The sequence below is a fragment of the Pelodiscus sinensis genome, chromosome 5 (genome assembly GCF_052426305.1).
Source record: "Pelodiscus sinensis isolate ZL-2025 chromosome 5, ASM5242630v1, whole genome shotgun sequence".
Classification (NCBI taxonomy): domain Eukaryota; kingdom Metazoa; phylum Chordata; order Testudines; family Trionychidae; genus Pelodiscus; species Pelodiscus sinensis.
In genome coordinates, this window is record NC_143056.1 from 13,069,238 (window position 1) to 13,087,186 (window position 17,949).

General features: G+C 47.4%; 2 protein-coding genes across 4 annotated transcripts in view; one reads left to right on the top strand and one right to left on the bottom strand.

Annotated features, from left to right (window-relative positions):
- C5H14orf39 (chromosome 5 C14orf39 homolog) overlaps positions 1 to 2,529 on the bottom strand; it is a 63,470-nt gene extending 60,941 nt beyond the window's left edge. For 2 of the 3 annotated variants that reach the window (XM_075926330.2, XM_075926328.2), the window contains exon 1: positions 2,161 to 2,528. The gene's annotated coding sequence lies outside the window, so the exon portion shown is untranslated. Of the gene's footprint in view, positions 1 to 2,160 lie in introns of all 3 variants that reach the window. The other variant, XR_016349580.1, reaches the window with a different exon arrangement.
- Positions 2,530 to 13,211: 10,682 nt separating this feature from the next.
- SIX6 (SIX homeobox 6) lies at positions 13,212 to 17,691 on the top strand. The gene is made up of 2 exons (XM_075926035.2): positions 13,212 to 13,985; positions 16,980 to 17,691. Exons 1-2 carry the CDS (start codon positions 13,414 to 13,416, stop codon positions 17,146 to 17,148), a joined length of 741 nt encoding a protein of 246 aa, XP_075782150.1. The 5' UTR covers positions 13,212 to 13,413; the 3' UTR covers positions 17,149 to 17,691.
- The last annotated feature ends 258 nt before the right edge of the window (positions 17,692 to 17,949 follow it).

Genomic DNA, 17,949 nt, shown 5'->3' on the forward strand with positions numbered 1-17,949 from the left:
GGAGCTTTCACTCCCACTGGCTGGGAATTATGGCCAATGGGAGCAACGGGGGTGAGGCCCGCAAGTGCAGGGCCACATAGCCACTTGCACACCTCCTGTGAGCTGTACCAGGTAGGCAACCCATCCCTTGTCCCCCCCTCCCAGCCAGACTTTGCACCCCAATTACATTATTGCACCCCACCTCCTGCCCAGACCTCCATCCACATTCCCACCCCCAGCCTGTTCCTGCACCCCTTTCATCCAGACCCCCACCTTCCCAGACCCCACACTCTCACCCCACTCCTGCACCCCCTCCTACCCAGACCCTTTACCATCCAAACTCCTCCCACACTCCCTTTACCCCAGACCTCTTCCACACTGCTCATCCTGCCCCTGCATCACACCTCCCACCTAGACCCCGCACTCCCACTCATTTCCTGCACAACACCTCCCACCCTTCCAGACACTGTACCCCCGCCCCTAGCCAACTCCTGTAAGCCATCTTGTTGGTTGTAGAAAATACTAATAATTATGTTAAATTCTCAAAGCAGGACAGAAGAAATGCACCCCAAAAATGTATGCCTGGATGCCAGTTGCAGCCACGAAGCTTTGCATATGAATTTTTGCAAGTACAAAAAAATCTATAAGCTAAGGCTGCATATACTTTTGAGGTACACTTATTAAGCCCTGTGCTGAACAATTAGCACAACAATGGTCCAGGAAGGAACTTTATGGGCTCTGAAAGCATTTCAGAGGGAAGACAGAAGAGATGAAGGAACAAGAAACTGCTCATAGGCAGCAGGCACTAACTGGCAGGGCTATCTTTAAGCCATAAACGTATGGTGCATATGAGAGACTCCTCAACATGACCCCAATCTTCCCATCATCAAGGCCAGGGAGAAGACTAATGTATAGATGCAATCATCCAACTTTGGCATCTTGAAGCCTCGTTTTTACCTGGTGATGCCACACCCTACCATTCCTCTGAAGCTCATGAATTGAGTCCAGTCCTGGGGAGACAATGGGGGTGCTGGGCCTTAATGAGGAGGGATAATAAAAGGGAGGAATGGCCTTAAAAATAAGCCTGTGGGGAGCCCCCTCACTCAACATGCAGGGACAAGAGGACCAGGAGAGGTGCTATTATGGTGGATGCTACAGAACCCCCCAACTTCCCTGAGAATAGAACCAGAATTCCACACACAGCCCACGCTCCAGTATATTAACTATCCAGGCCTGTCCCAGCCCCTCCACTTCAGGGCGTGGTGAGGAGCAGGTGGGGCTCACAGGGGTAAACACCCAAACCTGCCCCAGCCCCTCCCACCTCAGGGCGTGGTGAGGAGCAGGTGGGGATCACAGGGGTAAACACCCAAACCTGCCCCAGCCCCTCCCACGTCAGGGCATGGTGGGGAGCAGGTGGGGATCACAGGGGTAAACACCCAAACCTGCCCCAGCCCCTCCCACCTCAGGGCATGGTGGGGAGCAGGTGGGGATCACAGGGGTAAACACCCAAACCTGCCCCAGCCCCTCCCACCTCAGGGCGTGGTGAGGAGCAGGTGGGGATCACAGGGGTAAACACCCAAACCTGCCCCAGCCCCTCCCACCTCAGGGCATGGTGGGGAGCAGGTGGGGCTCACAGGGGTAAACACCCAAACCTGGCCCAGCCCCTCCCACCTCAGGGCATGGTGGGGAGCAGGTGGGGATCACAGGGGTAAACACCCAAACCTGCCCCAGCCCCTCCCACCTCAGGGCATGGTGAGGAGCAGGTGGGGGATCACAGGGGTAAACACCCAAACCTGCCCCAGCCCCTCCCACCTCAGGGCATGGTGGGGAGCAGGTGGGGCTCACAGGGGTAAACACCCAAACCTGCCCCAGCCCCTCCCACCTCAGGGCGTGGTGAGGAGCAGGTGGGGATCACAGGGGTAAACACCCAAACCTGCCCCAGCCCCTCCCACCTCAGGGCGTGGTGGGGAGCAGGTGGGGATCACAGGGGTAAACACCCAAACCTGCCCCAGTCCCTCCCACCTCAGGTAAACACCCTGGCCTGCCCCAGCCCCTCTCCCTACGGGGCGCCATGGGGAGCGAGCTGGGCTCACCGGGGTAACCCCCCCCCCCCCGCCCCTTCCCGCTTTGGGGCAGGATAGGGAACAGCTGGGGGGTTATCGGGGTAAATTCCAGGCCTACCTGGAGGGCGGGATCAGGCGGGTGAACCCCCGCCTCAGGGCACTGCGCAGGCAGGTTAGTACCCCAGGGCCGCTCCCGCCAACGCAGCTGCCGCGCGCGGGAACTTGAAGGGAGCGGGCGAGCGGGCGGGCCTGCCTAGGGGATGAAGGGGGGGGGGCGAGTGGGGCGGAGGAATAAGGATCCAGACCCGGGAGCCCTGGGGTTTGGGCGGGATTCCCCCGCCCCTCCCGGAGATACATCAGCATCCCCCTCAGACACTGCCGGAGCCTGCCCCGCGCCCCCACCCGTCTGCCCTGCCCGAGCGGCCTCTCCAAGGGCGGCCCAGGCGGACGGGATGGGTCCCGCAGGCACCGCTTGCGTTTGCTAGCTGATCGCTCCTTCCCCAGCAGCGAGGTGTGGCGGGGAGGGGGGGGGGGAGGCTTCACATCCGCGAGTCCCTCGGACTTGAGGGTTTTCACTCGGTTTTTAAGTCTCCCGGCTGCAATAGGAAAGCCTCGAAAATGTGACCTACAGAGAGCCGGTTTCAGTGTCCAAGCTCAAGTCCTTGGTGACACACACACACACACACACACACACACACACACCCCCATATAACCCTTCACTGCATCGTTAGCTCAAGTCCTTGGTGACACACACACACACACACACACCCATATAACCCTTCACTGCATCGTTATCTGTCTCTGGGAGAAGATGCTTCCAACCCTCCTTGCTAGAGGGAAGGTTGCAGTAAGGTAGAGTTGTGCTTTGAGTGGTGAATTCTGAAAACAAAAGTCAGGACATTTTTCATAGGAGCAGGATAAAAAACTATAGATACACACAAGGCTGTACTAACAGAAGAACTGCATTTGTATTACTTAAGCCGACCAGTACCACTGAGGTCACAGTTTCCTGTTGTAACAGGAGTTAATAAAATGCAGGTTTAGTCCTCCTTGTTAATGGGCATTTCAGCACCAAGAATACCCTCCTACAACCCAGAGCCTTAGTGAAAACTTGTGCAAACTGTAGAAGATCAGCTTCTGTGAGTTCTAAAACAAATTCTGTTTGCTATCCATGAATCTGAGCTAACAAGGAAAGATTAATAGATTGGTGGAGGGGAATAAATTTTGCATTGTGTGCCCTTTTCTTATTGCACTCACTTCAAGAAAAGCAATGAAGATGCTCCATCTACTGGACAGTTTGTGTAATATAGCTCAAAATTGAACAAAAAAATATCCATATGATGACCTTAAATTTGCTATTGTCATGTTATTACAGGTGTTTTAGGCAATTTATTCGAGAGCAATGCAAAAATAAAAAGTAATTTGAAGGAAAATATTTTTCTGAAAATAAAATATATAATAAAAAGGTTTGACTGCTATTTAGAAAGTGCTGCTCCTTTTCTGATCAAACAAATGTAAATGCTATTATCTAAATTGATAAACTGTGGGAAGTACTTTGGCTTTTTACTGGAAAGGCATAATTCTCTTGTCACTTCCATCCGTGTAAATCAGGAGTAATAACCAAATATTGTTAGGCCCTATAACTTGTATTTGGACGAGCATGATTGGATGGTAAAAAGTTGGTACACTTGGACCAATGCTACCTGCTCCTATCTCCCTTGCTTCCAGCCTGCTGCCCAGCATAGGAAACATGATTGGAGTGCTATGTTGTTCCTTTCCACCCTGAATTACATCAAGTCTTAGGCTGGTGTAATTACACCAGGGTCCTAAGTGGCCCCTTGCCAGCCTCAGGAAAGAAGCAGAAAGGTACCCATTGGACTGCCATCAGCCTTAACCTTAGATTCTACACAATAGCACAGCTTGACAAAACCCAGGTATCTGGTCTGAAGGGTTTAACAGTTTTTTTTAAGTACATTACATCATGGACTAGCGCGTAGAAATAGAAGTTTGTAATACAAATAATATAGTGCACATTTAATTATAGTAATGCTAGTTTGCACAGCTCTGTAATTTTTAGTTTTGTATGTAAGCTGTAGAGCCACTAGAGAGGGAATTTCTCTGTGATTAATGATCCAGGGCCTGAAGTCATTGGTCTAGAATTGACTTCAATAAACGTTGGATCAGATTCCATTGAAATCAGAATTTTGCTTAAGTAAGGATTTTCTAGATCTACTCCCTATTGGAAGTTTTGATGGCCCAAGATTTCCTTTACCTCAGGTTTCACTGATTGCTTAAAAATGCCTGACCCAAGACATGTAATCATTGCAAGACTAACAGACATTTTCTAAAACTACACTATCTTCAGCTTTGTGTGCACCTGATATTTTAAATGCCATTTTTTTAATTTCGCAATGAATAACTAAACCAGTTTTAGTGGGAAAGCAAGAGTTAATTCTCTTTCATAATACAGCATCTGCACTACTCAATGAAGAGTAGGTTGACATCCTCTGAAGAGAGATGTGGGAAGTTTAGTGCTTTGAAAGGATTCTCAGGATCTGATCCCATCCTACACATCTGGCAAATGACCAGAGGTGGTATCTCTGATAACAGAGAATGAGATAGTTCTAACACAGTTGTTCTTTAATCTTTCTTTTATAATCTTCCTTACTTATATCTTTTTTATCTCATTTTGGAGTGCATATGCATATTTCTGCCCTCAGCAAGGTGTCTCCTGGAAAGCTGCTTTCTGATCTTCATTTCCCTTCCAATCAAGATGGTGGAGATGATCAGAAAACACAAAATCAAATCCAGGTCAGAGAGCCATCACACCTTCTTACCACAAAGCCATTAAACAGTGTAATAGGAAATGTGGTTCTGATGAAGTGGTACTCTCAAAAAGTCTAAAAAGATTTAAAAATAACTTTAAAAAGGCCAAGAAAATTAAATCTAAATCCTATAAGAAACCAAGGAAGCATCATCTTTCTTCTGTTCTTAGTCCTTCCCTAGTTTTCTTCCTGAAGAGCAAGAATTATTAGCCTCTCAAGATGAACAATCAAACCATGACAAATTGAAACTTTATTTTCCCCCGCAGTGTTTACAAATTATATATAGACAAGTGATTAACACCATAGGCATCCAGCTAATGAAAAAAGAGGTGGGTAAAAATGTCCTGGAAAAATACCTTCCTTCTAAATCCAAATCAGAATCCTGCATGCCTCAGTTCTCCTCCTTTGAGGATATAATTAAATCAGAATGAGAATGCCCAGATAACGGAAAGAAACTAAGCTACCAAGCACTAAAACTCTACAAACTTAAGGCACCCCATAGCTCCACCGTTTGTATCGAAAAAATAGACACAACAGTCACATTGTCTGAGGAAATGATGATTCCTTCAGAAGAGAGTTTCCGTTATTATGCATCTTCCTTTATAGTAAAACAGTCCTTTATCGTAACAAAAAGCATAATCCCAGAAGTCTGTATTGGTAGATGTCCTAGCTCATTAATAGCCAAAGTCCCATGTGTGCCTTCCATTACATACCTTCAATTCCCCAAATTGCAAAAACTAAATAGACAGAAAGAGTAATAGTCATATTTCTCACTCCAGCCGAGCCAATAATACCTAATAAAATGCCCCAGTTGACCCATTCTTCTACCTCACAGATCAACCCTCCTATTCCAGAGCACTGTTCTACACCATCCTCCCTGGATCAAACTGTATGGGAACTGAAAGGGGGATTCTCCGTGAAACAGAATATGTACGTGATTTTATATATGTAAGCTACTGACTTCCAAAAGAATATCCAGATATCAGAAACATTCTAAATTGGGGAGCAGATGTGTTTTTCTTCCTGACTTCATAATCCCAAATACTTAGAATGTAGAAAGCAGTACAACTAGCTAAAACCCCATAGATGCCACATTCTTTCAGTATTTCAGACGGGTAGCGATGTTAGTCTGTAATTGGAAAAACTTTAAAAACAACTAATTGTCTGGCAGCACCTTAGAGATCATCTACATTTTTTGTTAGCCTCTAAGGTGCTGCAGGACTATTTGTTGTTTTTAAAATTCAGTATGGAATGTAAATCTAATTCTTCAACTTTATCTACCCCCTTTAAAGCTATGGGGATTCTGCAGATCTCTACATTCTATTAAAACATGTTTTTCTAATTATAGTTCACAACTACAGCATGATAATATCAGTAACTTTGGTAGTATCTGTAGAAAAGCTATATTGTATTTGTCATAAAGGCAAAAAAGTCTTCCGCACATCCCTTGCTTTCTTTCTAAGGTAGCACTTCATTACACAATTCTCCATAAATTGTTCTCCTTTTGTTTTGCCCAAAGAATAAAATGGCAGATGAAAATTAATGTTGATAAGAGCCAAATAACGCATATTGAAAAAAATAATCCCAGCTATACGTGCAAAATGAGGGATCTAGCTGTTATAATCAAGAAAGAAAACTTGGAATATCATGGGTAGTTCTCTGAAAACATCTGCTAAATGTGCAATGGCAGTCAAAGAATCTACCAGAATGTTAGGAACCATTAGGAAAGGGATAGATAATAAGACAGACAATACTATAAAGCCATGGTATCGCCACACCTTGAATACTGCATATAGCACTGATTGTCTCATCTCAAAAGAGATATATTAGAATAGTAAAAGGTACAGAGAAGGAAAACAAAAATGATTAAGAGTATGAAACACCTTCCAAGAGTATGAAACACCTTCCTTTAAGAGGTTAAAAAGACTGGTTGGGAAAGACAGCTGAGGAGGGCAGAGGACTGGACTTGATGATCTCTGGAGGTCCCTTCCAGTTCTAGTATTCTATGATTGTATGAAAAAAAAACCATCTGTATAATTATGAATGGTGTAGAGAAAGAGTTATATACTCCTTCACATAACACAAGAACCAGGAATCATCCAATAAAATTAATTAGCAGCAGATATAAAGCCAAAGGAAATATTGCTTCACAGGATGCATGGTGAACTGTAACTCACTGCCAGGAGAAGTTGTGAAGGCCAAAGCTATAGATGGGTTTAAAAAGGAGTTAGGTAAGTTATTAGTGAAGCATAGGTTCACTAATAGCTACTAGCCAAGATGGCCAGGGACTCAAGTCTATGCTCAGTATGAATCACTCAAAGTTGCAATGTTTTGTTCATTCTTCTTGAAGTATTTGGCACTGACCATTGCCGAAATGGGATCATGGACTAGATGGGGTCTAATCCAGTGTAGCAGATCTTATATTTTTATGATTCTTAAGGGGAGCTTTGACAAGTGCACTAAAGATTTACCTGTTGCATACAAGCAAATACAAGCAAATAAGGAGATCCAGTGTATTTCTCATTTCCTTTTACATAAAGGGGCTGAGATTTCAAAGCCAACCACCTCAAGAAGGATTCAGAGCTATAAAAAAGAGTGACAACCCAGTTTCTGGGTCCACAACTACCTCCTGGGCAGAAGGTACTTCAGTATCCACAGAAGAGATACAGAAAAGAGGAATATGGTCCTCCACACTAAATTCAGAAGATACTGTAAGATAGGCCAAAAGGTCTCTTCAGATGGATATTTGGAAATAAGGTGCCTACATAACACAAAGTCCTCTTGGCATTAGGGCTTCTCCTTGCACTTTTCCTTCAGATTTACCTTCTTCTTTTTTCACTGTTTTCAACTTCTTATTCCATCATGAAAGAACAGAGATGTTATGAAAGAGAATGGAAAATGTGGTACCTGATAACTTTCTTTTTCTGTGATAGAAATCTGACCTACTCCAACATTTTTGTTATTATTTTATGGAACTATTTTGCTGCAGTTATGTGATTGCCAAGTGCTGTGCAGGATGGCATATATAGTTTTAGGTTTTTTTTAATTTATAGATACAGTTTTGCTCATAAAATGAATTTGTCAGCTAAAATTGTACAATAAGACAGTAATTCCTGTGATAGTCAATGGAATGCTATTGCCTTTTTCTAGAACAGTAAACATCATAAAATTGTTTAGCATCTCTGGAAGAATTTCCATGTCTCAATCTATAGTGTTTATTCCCCTTCAGATATACTGTGTAATCTGAAGAGGAAAGTGGAGTTTTCCTTCCCCAAGATTTTTTTTTATCAGAATACATGTCATTTGTTGCCATCTGGCCCATTGGAAAGGCAAAATGTATTTGTTCCTCAGTTGCATTTTTTAAAATACCTATACATGTCTAGTGACTGTGATTAACAGTCGGGAAATAGAATAGCTTCTGCCTGTGAATGTATTTAAACATACAATATCAAAATCACACTTTTTATCATAATTTGGCTTTGTGGCACTTTCACATGCATGGCTGGCCCTCATAGATCACTGATTGGATTATGTTCAACTGTGAAAGATAATATAAGGATAATATTCTTCAGTGCTAATATGCAATAATATCCTTCATGTAGCCCTATTCTGACCTCAGCTACACTGGGATAATTCCCCCTGCCATCCCTGTATATGTGAGTTAATATTATTATTGTTATTTGATAATAATCAAAATTGAGACTATTATAATATAAACACTATGAATAAATGTAATAGTCATTTACCTCTCTCCTTTTCTGTGTATATATGCCTACATACTCACAAGCAGCACATACAGAGAGAGAAAGATGGTGTTTCCTGGTCTCACACATGATGGCTATATGACGTTTAGACTTCAGGCAGTTAAAGATCGTTTGATCGTTTGTTTTGCATAGGAAGCTACTCATAGGTTTGGTTACATCCAGGTGATGTACTACCAGGTTCCTTAATCAGACTTTAAAACCAAAGAAAGCAGATTGCATACATAAAAAGCATATGAAAGCATATGTTACTGAGAAGTGTGCTTTAGAAATCCTGCCAACAGCCAAATGCAAAGGCAGACGAATTCTCTTGGTAATATACACATCCCCCAGAATGTTCTATAATAATGCAGAATTTTCTTCCCAAAGAACAACATTTTGCCCCACAAATGTTGACTAAATATTGTGGGAGTTTCCAACACGCGAATGGAGAGTTTGACCATTCAAGCCTTAATTTTTTCTTTATCCGAAAGTTGCCAAAATCCATTAGAAGATGAAGAGAACGTTCCATCTATTTAGAAAATAAACTAATGCACCGCCAAAGTAATGTTTTATGTGGCACAAAGCCCATCCCCAAAAAAGAGCAACAAAAGCAGTCTCTCCATGCTTCGTCTTTAACTCTTCTTATACAAAAACACACCTGAATTCGGAAGAGCGTGGGGTTTGTCTCAGAAGTGTAACAATATTTAAACGCAGAGGTCTGCATTTAATTCTCACAATTTAAGACCCACTAATCGGGTACTGAATGGCCCAGAAGTTGCCCTGGAGACCCCAAATTTTTCTGGAAAGCTAGTGCCGTATTTAAGCCGCTTGAAAGTTCCCCTCAAGGTGCTTGCATTTTCTCACCCAGCCCGGGCTCTGGGAAACAAAAAACTAGAACAAAAAGAAGATACATTGTATTGATTGTTGTCCTCTCTAGCTTCATTGGATCTCTTCATTAGAATTCCCTTAGCCAGCGGTCTTGATTTTAAATATCCAGACTGACTCCTGGTTGCTAAACCGCATGCCAGTAACTCACGTCTTCGATCATGTGTACGTTAAAAGCCGACCTAGGTTTTGTTTTTCATCTGACCGGTATAAATAACTACCTCGCTAGCTAGCACTGTGAATCGGACAGACTCCCGGAATACACCGAAGCAAGGAGGTCTCAGCACACGGTAACTGACGCTACAAAGTCACTTACAACTTTCTCGTTCCCTTGATGACCTTAGGATCTGGAGATATCTCATGCTGTAATGGCCAGACAGGAAAGAGAAATCGTTGGGGCGAGTTATCGGCACTTTAGGTACCGTGGGGAAAAGCTGAAAATATTATCCGGAAACCTGGCAGCTCCGTAAACTTGGACACCTTATCATCCGCTTGCTAGGCAATATGGATGATTTGAGCCAGGGGAGGGGGGATCTCTAAGGGATTTGTTTTTCATTTACCGACTCCAATTGTCTTAATTGTTCCACGCATTTTAATTCTCCTAACACAGGAGGGAAGAGGGATCTCTTCCTGAATATCTGCGTTTCAGAATCGTTTACAATCTACACCTTCCCCGGTGGCGTGGCCGTATACACACCCTCAGTGGAACCGCAAAATAGACGCTGGTGTAGAAGGTGAAGCCTAAAAGTCTTCTTCAATTAAAAAAGTTTCTAGGGGCTGTTTCGTAGCTCAGGAGTTCGTGTGCATGCTCTTCCTCCTCCGCCTCCTACTCCCCTTTTTCCTCCCGCAGTGCTGTCGGGTTTTATGAAAATGAGCAGTATTGAAAGCCTTTCCATCCCGCTAGCTGTGAGCATCACATAAATGATGTAAATGGCTCCGAGGGTTTTTTTTCAAGTGAACTGTGTAGATCTGTGAAAATAATATCAGGGTTTTCCGTCAGAATGAGCTTAGCACTGTACTGAGGCATGCCATAATCTGACCCGACACCTCCAACCATCTGCGCTATCTATCTGCCTTCTGATTTACCAAATCTTCACAAGCAAAAGACAAACTGTACTTGATACTAAAGAAAAGACGGCGAGCTCCGGTCCAGTGCGTTTCTGCGGAGAGATGATTGGAGAAAATGTAAATCTGGTTAATTTCACTCTAAAAGCAACTGGCAAAGCACCCCTCCCCCCCTCCGTTTTGTTTTGTTTTTTTAAGAAGCCACAACAAAAGACAATCAGATTAGGAAGGCATTTCTTTTGACAACTGTTCCTTGGGGGTGGGGGATATTGCAGAGAGCCTTCGAGAATATCTTGAGTTTAATTTCGAATATATGCTGCCTTTCCGAGCCTCGCTCCTAATGTTTCCAGAAAGAAATGGCCACTGAAAAGCCCCATCTAGAATAAAACTTCGCGGCTTTTCTTTTTTTACTCCCCTTCCAGAAAACACAACGGATCCGAACAGTTCAGAAAGAGATGGCACGTCTTGCCGGGCAGCCATGATCATAATTCCGCTCTTTATTTATTTGGGGAGGCGTGGAAGGGATATTCATAAATTCGCTTCGCTCCCAGGACAAGAATCATCGGCCTCCGTTTAGCAACTGTCGGAGATGAGTATCAGAAGGCGATTAATATTTTAAAGGATTCCTAAAATATGCTTTAAGTTGCTGTCCTGACCTACGAATGACTTCTCACTTTCGATGGCAAGCTCGGCGTTTATTCAGGGCCACTCAACCGAAATCAATTAGGTTTTAAATGTAAACGTATAACGCTTTATTTGGGCAAAGGAGGGAGCTGGGAATCCCCAACATGAATCCCTCGCCCTAATTATTGAGGGGGGGTCGCAGGGCCTTGGGTGGGAGATCAATAGAGGGAGAGGAAGAGCTTGATCCGTCAAATAGTGGCTGCCCAGTTAGCACTCCTGACTCTATTCCATGGTAGCTTGCTTGCTTTGCTTATTTATCTGATTTTTTTTTGGGGGGGAGGCTGGGCTGAGTGCTTATTTTCCTTGTGAGGACCGTGCAGCGCTCCCTGGGGTGCAGATCATGGGTCCTTCCTGGATTGCAGGGCTCTATAGGAGACAACGGTGGGAGTAGGGGGCTTCGAAAGGAACTAAGCAAGTCCCCTGGTTCACTGGAACCCAGCAGCTTCTTGCTGTGTGTGTGTGTGTGTGTGTGTGTGTGTGTGTGTGTGTGTTGACATTCGCATGCTTCACTACAAGTCTCCGCTGCAATTGGATATTGTCCGCTCCGCAAAGCGCCCTGTTTATTTTCCTTTTCGCGGCCTTGTTAAGGTGCCCGCTCCGTGTGAGAGAGCTTCCCCGCGAGTGCCCGTGGGGATGGAAGCAGGCGGGGGACTAGTTTGTTCCAGGCTGCGATTTGGGAAAGATCCCCTCAGCTCTCGCTACACAGGAGTGATGAGCAACCGGGATGCTGCGGAAAGCTGCACAGGGCAAACAGCCTCCCCCCTTGTCTAGGCCCGCGTGAGTCCTTCGCTCTGTGTGTGTGTGTGTCTGTGTGTGTGTGTGTCTGTGTGTGTGTGTGTCTGTGTCTGTGTGTGTGTGCGCGCGCTCTCGTGAGTGTGTGTGCTCGTGAGTGCTCACGCGTCTGTGTGTCTGTGTGCACGTGCGTGTGTCTCTGTGCTCGGGTCTGTCTGTGTGTCTGTGTGCACATGAGTGTGTCTCTGTGCTCGGGTCTGTCTGTCTGTGTGTCTGTGTGCACATGCGTGTGTCTCTGTGCTCGGGTCTGTCTGTGTGTCTGTGTTCACATGCGTGTGTCTCTGTGCTCGGGTCTGTCTGTCTGTGTGCACATGCGTGTGTCTCTGTGCTCGGGTCTGTCTGTCTGTGTGCACATGAGTGTGTCTCTGTGCTCGGGTCTGTCTGTCTGTGTGCACATGCGTGTGTCTCTGTGCTGGGGTCTGTCTGTCTGTGTGTCTGTGTGCACATGCGTGTGTCTCTGTGCTCGGGTCTGTCTGTCTGTGTGTCTGTGTTCACATGCGTGTGTCTCTGTGCTCGGGTCTGTCTGTCTGTGTGCACATGCGTGTGTCTCTGTGCTCGGGTTTGTGTGTCTGTGTGCACATGCGTGTGTCTCTGTGCTCGGGTCTGTCTGTCTGTGTGTCTGTGTTCACATGCGTGTGTCTCTGTGCTCGGGTCTGTCTGTCTGTCTGTGTGCACGTGCGTGTGTCTCTGTGCTCGGGTTTGTGTGTCTGTGTGCACGTGCGTGTGTCTCTATGCTCGGGTCTGTCTGTCTGTGTGCACATGCGTGTGTCTCTGTGCTCGGGTTTGGGTGTCTGTGTGCACGTGCGTGTGTCTCTATGCTTGGGTCTGTCTGTCTCTCCCTCCTGCTTTTGCAAACATCTTTGAAAGTCAAACTCTTCCCAAAAGGGCGCCGGGCGCTGTCGAGCTCTAGGAGGTGCTGAAACCTCCCCAGCGCGCGGCCTGCCGCCTGGATTGGCAGAGGCGGACAGTGAGTGGCAGGGCCCTCCATGGAAACCGGGCAGCCAATCTGCCGAGCCCAATCGCAAACCGAACCTCCCTCGCAGCCGCTGAACTGCGGCGAGTTCTTGCCGCCGCCCCCCACCCCTCCGCCAGCCTCTCCATCCCCCACCCCGCTTGCACCCCTCCCCCATTGAAACAGCCGCCTGGCGCTCCCGATCCCTTCCCCGCCCCGGCACTTCCACCGCAGCCGCCGCCGCCGCAGCCCCAGTGGCCCCGCGCGCCTGGGGAAAGGCACACGCGGAGCGGCCTTCGCACGTCCCCCGAGTCGCCCGCGTTCCCGTGGGAGGGGGATCTCGGGGTCCCTCGGCCCGGGCGTGGGGTTCCTCCCTTCCTGCCGTCGCTCTCCAGCCGGGCGGAGAAGCTGCCGCGGCCGCCTCGATGTTCCAGCTGCCCATCCTCAATTTCAGCCCCCAGCAAGTGGCCGGGGTCTGCGAGACCCTGGAGGAGAGCGGGGACATCGAGCGCCTGGGTCGCTTCCTCTGGTCCCTGCCGGTGGCCCCCGCGGCATGCGAGGCTCTGAACAAGAACGAGTCGGTGCTGAGAGCCCGGGCCATCGTGGCCTTCCACACGGGGAACTACCGGGAGCTCTACCACATCCTGGAGAACCACAAGTTCACCAAGGACTCGCACGCCAAGCTGCAGGCCCTCTGGCTCGAGGCGCACTACCAAGAAGCCGAGAAGCTGCGGGGCCGGCCCCTGGGGCCAGTGGACAAGTACCGGGTCCGGAAGAAGTTCCCCTTGCCCCGCACCATCTGGGACGGGGAGCAGAAGACGCATTGCTTCAAGGAGCGGACGCGGCACTTGCTGCGGGAGTGGTACCTGCAGGACCCGTATCCCAACCCCAGCAAAAAGCGAGAACTGGCCCAGGCCACCGGACTTACCCCTACACAAGTGGGCAACTGGTTCAAAAACCGCAGACAAAGAGACAGGGCAGCCGCCGCGAAGAACAGGTCGGTACTTTGCGGGTTCCCTGCTTTTCGGGTTCTAAGAGCGACCCCGATCCACGCTGGGCGGCGGGCACAAAGCGGGGAGACCCAGCTGCCTCCCCCTCCCCCCGATTCTGCTGCTTTTTAATACTTGGCAAGGGTGCGAGGCGTGACCTGGAGGCTGTTTGCTTTCGGGGACACTTGCATCAACACAGAAGGGAAGGCGGAAATTAACGTAGTTAGGGAATCTGCGCCCTTTCCCCAATTCCTACTACTCGCTTGCCTTTTGTCAAATGTTAAGGATATTTCTATAGAATCGGTTTATGTGTGAGACCCATTGCAGCGGACGTGTAGCCATTTCGGGGAGGCTTTGTTTTATAAGTGTTTCATTTTTTTACTCAGCAGATTACAACACAGGAAACGATCAACTTTAAAGATTCTCTGTATTGGGGACGCTTAAATTAATAAATAAGCCACAAGAAAATATGTGCATTTCCCTTGAAGAAGTAGCGCATTAGATGGGGCATCAAAAATTATTTTCTGAACTGTTTCTATAATTACTATAATGAATATGATACAGATATGGGAAACATTCACTCGGCCATTCATTTTCCAGCCTTTATTAATTTAAATGCCAAATATATAAAAACGCTAAACATATAAATATTCCCATTCCAAATTTTGCTTTAAGATATATAGAAACTACATCAAATAGACCCATCTATTTCGCCATAAGTGTAATTTTGCAAGCTCGTTTCAGAAAACGTCGTCAATTGTTCTAATAGAAAACAACATTGTATGCATATTTCAAGATCGGCTTTTAAAACAGCCTTGTTATTTACAAGAATCAATCTTTTCATTCTGAATTCATTCGAATTCTGTTTCGGGCGCTTTTCAACCCTGAGGAATAGTTTCTGGATTTTTGTTTGCTTGTTTTGACTCAAAAGCAAATGGTTTGTTGGCGGGTGTTTTGGTTTGGTTTTCCTTTGAAACGTTATTGCTTTGCGTTGTTTATCCAAAATTAGCGACATAGGCAAATGTTCTGGAAAGCGGCAAAGAATCTCCAAATTAGAGGTCAAATTCCTGCCAGCTATTTCTGGCCTGTGGGATTTTTTTTTCAGAAGTCAGCAGGAAGATAACTAGGTAACGTGGATGGGTTGCACCCTCGACTGTCTAAAAGGAGTTCTGAAAAGACATGACTAAATAATTACAAATAAATAGTGCCTGGCAGCTGTAAATGAAATAAAAACACGTCGATCCCTATTTCCGGAACTGTTTAAGAGAAAAGATTCGAGCCTTTCCAAACGTGGAAAGGACACACGGCATGTGTGAATGGCAAAATCATGCACCGTAGGGAGATCCCCTTTACAAGGGACTTAAAGCTGCTGGAAAGACATCAGGACTGGAGTGGGGGTAACAGCAAAGGCCGAGGGGGAAGCATTCAAGAGACAGCCCCCCGGCTGTGTGCTTGCAGCCAGAAGCTAACTCAGTGTCTGGCCCAACGTGGCAAAATGTGGCTGACTGGGGGTCCGGCGTTGGCTTGTCCAGGAATAGCGACGGTGGCAGTTTGGAGTGGCGAGAGGCTGTGGCAGCAGAATAGCTGTTGGGTTATAAGACACACACGAGAGTGGGGCTGGTTAGTGATGCGGAGAGGTTTAGGGGGGTGAGGTAGAAGGTATACGGGGTAAGATGGCCGGTGAGGGGTCGGGGTCGGAGAAGGGGTTACGGGTAAGGTGGGAGGTGTACGTGGAGGCTGGTTAGCTGTTGGAATGAGTTTGATCTCAAGGGGAGAGGATGGCTGGCTAGCTCTTAGTGTGTAGTAAGTGATTGGGGTGGGTGGCCACCTGGCGGAAGAGAAAGATGATTGGGGTTAGGTGGGTGGCTTGTTGGGTGGAATAGGCGACTGGGACTGGATGGGTGGCTGTTGGATGGGATAGGTGATTGGGGCTGGGTGGCTATTGGGTGGGATGTGTGACTGGGGTTGGGTGGCTGTTGGAGGGATAGGTGACTGCGTCTGTGGACTAGGACAGATGGCTGGTCTGCAGTGGGGTGGCAGTCGAATGGGATATGTGAATGGAGGCTGGTCGGTGGTTATATAGGGTCGGTCGGTGGGAAGAGTCTGGTTAGATGGGATAAGTGGCTGTTGTAAGAGGTTGGTGACTAAGGAGGAGGAACTGTTAGCTGGCATTGGTACTGGAAGCTAGTAGACAGTTGGCTGTAATAACTGACTAGGGTGCGAGAGCTGTTGGAAGGTAGAGATCATGGGGGCTGTTTGACTGTTGGCCAAGATAGGTGACTGAGGTGGGAGAGCTATTGGCTGGAAGAGGTGAAGGATCCGTTGGCTGTTAGCTTGGATAGGTGACTGAGATGAAGGGCTCTGTTATCTGGGAGAGGTGACTTTGGTGGAGGACCTCTTGGCTGTTGGCTGGGATAGGTGACTAGGGTGGAAGAGCTGTTGGACATTTGCTGTGAGAGGAGACGGGGTGGAAGAACTGTTGGTTGGGAGAGGTGAATGGAGTGCAGGAGCTGTTGGCTGAGGGACATGACTAGGGTGGAGGAGCTGTTGTCTGAGACAGGTGACTGGGGTGGAGGAGCTGTTGTCTGAGAGAGGTGCCTGGGGTGGAGGAGCTGTTGCCTAGGAGAAGTGACTGGGGTGGAGGAGCTGTTGGCTGCTAGTTATGAGAGGTGACTGGGGTGGGGGAACTGGTGGCTGGGAGAGTGACTGGTGGTGCAGGAGCTGTTGGTTGGGAGAGGTGACTCGGGTGGAGGAGCTGTTGGCTGAGAAAGGTGACTGTGGTGGAGGGTCAGTTGACTGTTGGCTGAGCTAGGTGACTGGGGCGAAGAAGCTGTTGACTGGGATAGGTAACTGACGTGCAGGAGCTGTTGGCTGTGAGAGGTGACTTGGTTGGAGGAGCTGTTGGCTGGGAGAGGTGACTGGGGTGGAGGAGCTGTTGGCCGGACTAGGTGACTGGGGCGAGGAATACCCCCTGTGATTGTGTGTCTCCCGGTTTCTTGCAGGCTACAGCAGCAGGTCCTATCCCAAGGCTCGGTGCGCTCGCTGCAGGCCGAGGAGGAGAGCGCAGGGGAGCCGCTGGGGACGGCCTCCAGCCCCGCAGCCAGCCTGTCCAGCAAAGCGGCCACCTCTGCCATTTCCATCACATCTAGCGACAGTGAATGTGACATCTGACACTACAGCCATGACCAACCAGGGGGAGAGAGATCGAGCTAAACACAGTGCCTGCCTGCCTCCAGAACACCCCGGCTCGCCTGCCCACCCGGAGCCTACCCCAGGCTGCCAAATTGCCAGGGCGCCATGACCTATGAGCACGCCCTTCCCGTGTAAACAGCGAGCGCGTTCCGTCTTAGCCCCGTAGGAGACTCTGTTCACAGAAATGTGTGTCGCCTTTATTTAAAAGGATCTGCTGAAACGATGCCTCAAAAACAAAAAATGCCAAGTTGCAAAATGTGTGAGCGCCTGCCCTGTATCCCGCGTGGGTATTTCATGTTGAAAAGACGCTGTTATGATGATGATTTTCTTTTTTTCCTTTTTCGCTTTACTTTAAAGGGTTTTATATATATATATATAATGTTTATTTACTTATTTAAGGGATTGCTATGGTAGGTTTTTCTATTATTATTTTATTATTATTATTTTATTTTGGCTTGTTGTCTATGTGCACAGGTGACTTGTAGAGCATGTGCAGTATCGATACTGTATGAAGCAGCCTAAAACAATAATAAAATATTTGGTAAGCAACCTTTCTTACTTACAGGGTCTGTTTTAAAATTCTTACGGTCGGGGCCAATGCACAGAGCCCAGGGGGGTTAAGTGGACGGTTCTCGGATTCCACTGAAATCTCACCGTGGACTTGCCCGGTGCCGAAATAATTAGCCATTCCCCATTTGCGGCACAAAGAGAGAGCTGGGCGAGGCCGCGCTGTGGAGTGCCCGTGACTTCCCCGCGCAGGGTTGCTTAGACAGAAGGGCG

Coding starts and splice junctions, on each gene's coding strand:
- SIX6 (XM_075926035.2), top strand. CDS start 13,414: ATGTTCCAGCTGCCCATCCTCAATTTCAGCCCCCAGCAAGTGGCCGGG. Junction 13,986..16,979: donor GCAGCCGCCGCGAAGAACAG/GTCGGTACTTTG, acceptor GGTTTCTTGCAG/GCTACAGCAGCAGGTCCTAT.